This window comes from Gekko japonicus, unplaced genomic scaffold (genome assembly GCF_001447785.1).
Source record: "Gekko japonicus isolate JY-2015 unplaced genomic scaffold, Gekko_japonicus_V1.1 scaffold3179, whole genome shotgun sequence".
In the NCBI taxonomy this organism is placed as follows: domain Eukaryota; kingdom Metazoa; phylum Chordata; class Lepidosauria; order Squamata; family Gekkonidae; genus Gekko; species Gekko japonicus.
Window position 1 is genome coordinate 132,678 of NW_015177107.1, and position 4,150 is coordinate 136,827.

At 48.2% G+C, this 4,150-nt stretch overlaps 1 protein-coding gene across 1 annotated transcript in view; it reads right to left on the minus strand.

The window, feature by feature from the left end:
- The window catches only part of LOC107124792 (transmembrane and TPR repeat-containing protein 1-like), an 87,035-nt gene that overhangs the window by 48,129 nt on the left and 34,756 nt on the right, over positions 1-4,150 (minus strand). The window contains exon 5 of the mRNA XM_015428302.1: positions 500-709. Coding sequence (XP_015283788.1) covers positions 500-709 — 210 coding nt within the window. The remainder of the gene's footprint in view (positions 1-499; positions 710-4,150) is intronic.

Genomic DNA, 4,150 nt, shown 5'->3' on the forward strand with positions numbered 1-4,150 from the left:
AGGTTCAACAAACAGATCAGAGATTCCGTGCCAAGCCTCTTCCTATGATAAAGGCAGCTGGCGTTCCCTGAAAGCACAAAGATGAGATGTCCCGAGCTGTTCTGAAGCACCTCCTATGCCAACGAGGTGGAGAAAAGCCAGGACTGGCACCTTGCAGAAGAAGCAAGTGGGCACCAGGAAACATACTGCAGGCGTCACGGTGCCCACGGCCACCACACTGGGGGTTAAGGCACTGAGAGCCAACCTGTGCAAATTTAATTATGGTCCATGCAAACCCCGCCACACCAGGCAGAACAGCAGTAGCGTTCGGTGAATAGCATTCTTTGCTTCCCATCACAAAGCCGCTTCCTTTCCCATATCTCTCCCTTGAAAGAAATCGGCACATTTTTTAATAAGAGCATTGGACAGGGGATGGATACGAAGCAATGCTTGCCTTGCCGCCGTAATAAAAGCCATTGCGCGTGCTGCAAAACGGCAAGCAATTGTTTGAACGTGATACCTAAACACAGCCCCCGTCGCTTTGCGCCAGACAGAGAGGCTGCTGTGCCGCTGTTCCTCCGGCGACGTGGGATGGCAGGAGTTCCACGTCCCCTTGTGAGCCACACGGTGCTTTCCGTTTTCCCTGCCAGACGAAGGCAACTGCGAGGAAGCGGCGTGGAGGGAAGATGCGGGCTGCCGAGCCATCCTTTGATGCACCACTCCGTTTTTGCTAATGAAACAATGGAGAGAGAAACCAAAGCCTTATGTGAGAAGATGGCCTTTCACTTCCACACAGAGAGGAAACCAAAATGCCTTGCGGTCAGCGTTTACTTGAGAGTAAGTTTGGTGAGAGAGAGAGAGCCAGTTTGGTGTAGTGGTTAAGTGTGCGGACTCTAATCTGTGAGAACCGGGTTTGATTCCCCACTCCTCCACTTGCACCTGCTGATTGACCTTGGGTCAGTCGCAAGCTCTGGCACAGCTGTCCTTGAAAAAGAGCAATTTGTGTCAGAGTTCTCTCAGCCCCACCCACTTCACAGGGTGTCTGTTGTGGGGAGGGGAAGGGAAAGGAGTTTGTAAGCCGCTCTGAGATACCTTTGGGTAGTGAAGGGCGGGGTATAAATCCAATCTCCTCTTCTCTTCTTCTTCTTCTTCTACTTAGCATCAGCAAAGGGAGAAACGGGGTAAGAAGGAATCCACACCGAAGGCCACATCCCAGTTTATTTAAGGTAAGAGTGATCTTTAGAGCTGCTCTCGGTGGCGGCAAACAGAGCTTTGCAGGGAGGCTTCAACGTATGCACATGCCTGTCATGTCTCCAGACAGCCTCCTTAGCTGAGACTGACATGAACAAGTCTATTTCAACCTTGAATTTTTTAAGAAATTAAATTATTTATTGTCTGCCTTTTCCACAGGGACTCAAGGTGGATTACGCACAGTGAGTCAGTACAGTCAACAAAACTGGGCATTCAGTAACCAATGCATTAGGATTTTAGAAGTCTGGAACCGCCAGGAAGAACTGAAGCACAGCACAGCATAAGTATTCACATGACATATCTAAGCGGTACAGAAATGGCATAACAGCATCCTTCTTACAATAGGCTATGCACAGCAGTACAGGCCACAGTCCCTAATCATTTACCCAATTAAGTTTGTAAAAACATTTGCACACCTAAAGCCTTTTATTGCACTGTGCATTTGAAAAGGCTGAGGATGGGGCTTCGGTTTTCCCAATTATGTTATTCTGTTGTTTTAATGTGTTGGTCTGCTTTTCTTCTTTAATTCCTTGACTAACTTGATAAAGGGCTTCCTTCCTTAACTGAACCAGTGCTAGCCACTGTGGCCCTGTAAACTGAAACAGCCTTTTTAAAAAGCCAACAATAAGCAGTGTGAACAAAATCCTTCGAACAGAACTCGTTAAATAAATGTGTGGTCAGTTTTTTTAAAAAAGGACATAACTTCTTGTTGAGGGTCTCAGTATTACCACTTAGGGTAAGCTCATTTAGCCTGCCTCTCAAATATCTTGTTAGTTTATAAGGATTAACACATTTTAATCCCACGTTTCCTCTAAGGGATTCAGAAGAAGAAGAAGAGATTGGATTTATACCCCGCCCTTCACTCGGAGTCTCAGAGCGGCTTACAAACTCCTTTCCCTTCCCCTCCCCACAACACACACCCTGTGAGGTAGGTGGGGCTGAGAGAGCTCTTTCCAGAACTGTCCTTGAGAGAAAAGCTCTGACAGAACTACGGCTTGCCCAAGGTCATCCAGCAGCTGCAAGTGGAGGAGTGGGGAATCAAACTCGGTTCTCCCAGATTTAAGAGTCCACGCACTTAACCACTGCACCAAACTGGTGATATACGTGGCTCTGCCCTCATCCACTCTGCCCCCACAACAAGCCTGTGAGGTTGGTTCAGCCGGGGGAGAGAGAGAGTGCATGGTGACTGGCTCAAGGTGAGCTTCAGGGCTGACTGAGGACTTGAACTTAGCCTGACATTCTAACCACTACAACCACACCAACTTTCTGCAAGCAGACACTAGCAGATAGCACCGAAGGGGAACATCCCTGCATGAGCATGTGATTTGAGGGCAATCGGTGCTCTGTGCTGGAGTGCCCCAAAGAGAGCAAAGTTATTGTAAATTCCTGGCAGTGCAAATCTCTGTCTGAGAGGCACAACCTTCTAGCAACCATGACTTCACCCCCAGAAGGCCATCCAGGCGCCATCCAGTTTACTTCTCCAACACCTCAACAAGGTTAGCATTTGCAAGGAAGCTGGCGAGCCAATGCACAGGCACATCCTTACAATATACAGATTTCGAAGTTGCATTTGTTGCATTCTTTTGAAGGGAATTCGAAAACCTCCTCCCTAAGCAGATGCAGCATATTCGTCAAACGACCAATCTCCCCATCCCCGTGGTACTTAAAACTGTAAAAGGATAAACTCCTTTGTGGTTTGAAAAAGATGGTGGGGAACTAGGCTTGGGAAACACACATGTGATGGTGCTGTATCTGAAGCTGATTTCACCATCACTCCTGGGTTCTTTCAGCTAAAAGAGACACCAAGGCTCTCAGTTTTAAAGGATCCCATGTGGAGGAATAAACTGGCTCAGGAGCCTTTGTTTTGGAGGCTGCAATGAATCTCCCGGCTGCAATTTTTCTGCTCAAGCTCAGTGCGTCATGGCTCCTAGCTGTCAAAGTGGAAGAGGAGGAACCATTGACCATTCACTGGCTGTCTGAAGCTAATGGGTGCCTTGGACTGTTCACCAAGCGCCTTTTGCCTTCCCATCTTCTGCTATTCTTTTAGATGAGTTCCTTACACTGCCAGCTGCTAACCATTGTGTTTTATTGCTTCAATAACATTATATAGCTGCCACATCTGGACAGTAGAGCTTCCAGAAATGAGGCTGCCTGGCCCATGTGCAATGCATCTTTATATCTGTACTAACTTGTTATTGAGCAAGACTCGAAGCCGTTTATGGTGCTCCATATTTTATGCCGGTACAACTTTGTTTTCCTTCTAAAAGAGAAGCGCTGGAGTACAACCGCAGTTATTGATGCCGGGACCGGAAGTACTTTGCAATTTGTGTCACCTGCCCAAGGTTCGCTTGTTGTTGTTTTTTAATCTTTTAGGGGCTTCCCCCAACCCCTGACCTGGATAGCCCAGACCAGCCCGATCTCCACAGAATCTTGGAAGCTAAGCAGGGTTGGCCCTGGTCAGTATTTGGATGGGAGACCACCAAGGAATTCCATGATCATCACTATTCAGAGGCAGGCAATGGCAAACCCCTTCTGAACATCTGTTGTCTTGTGACGGTAGTGGCAGGGCCTTAACGGGACCTAATTGCAGGACATTCATTAGGGTAGGTGCCACCTTCTGATCCAGAAAGCAGCAATAGGCTAAGGGGGGGGGGGCTTGGCACCAGAAGAAGAAGAAGAGATTGGATTTATACCCCGCCCTTCACTACCCAAAGGTGTCTCAGAGCGGCTTACAAACTCCTTTCCCTTCCCCTCCCCACAACAGACACCCTGTGAGGTGGGTGGGGCTGAGAGAACTCTGACACAAACTGCTCTTTTTCAAGGACAGCTGTGCCAGAGCTTGTGACTGACCCAAGGTCACATCAGCAGGTGCAAGTGGAGGAATGGGGAATCAAACCCGGTTCTCCCAGATTAGAGTCAG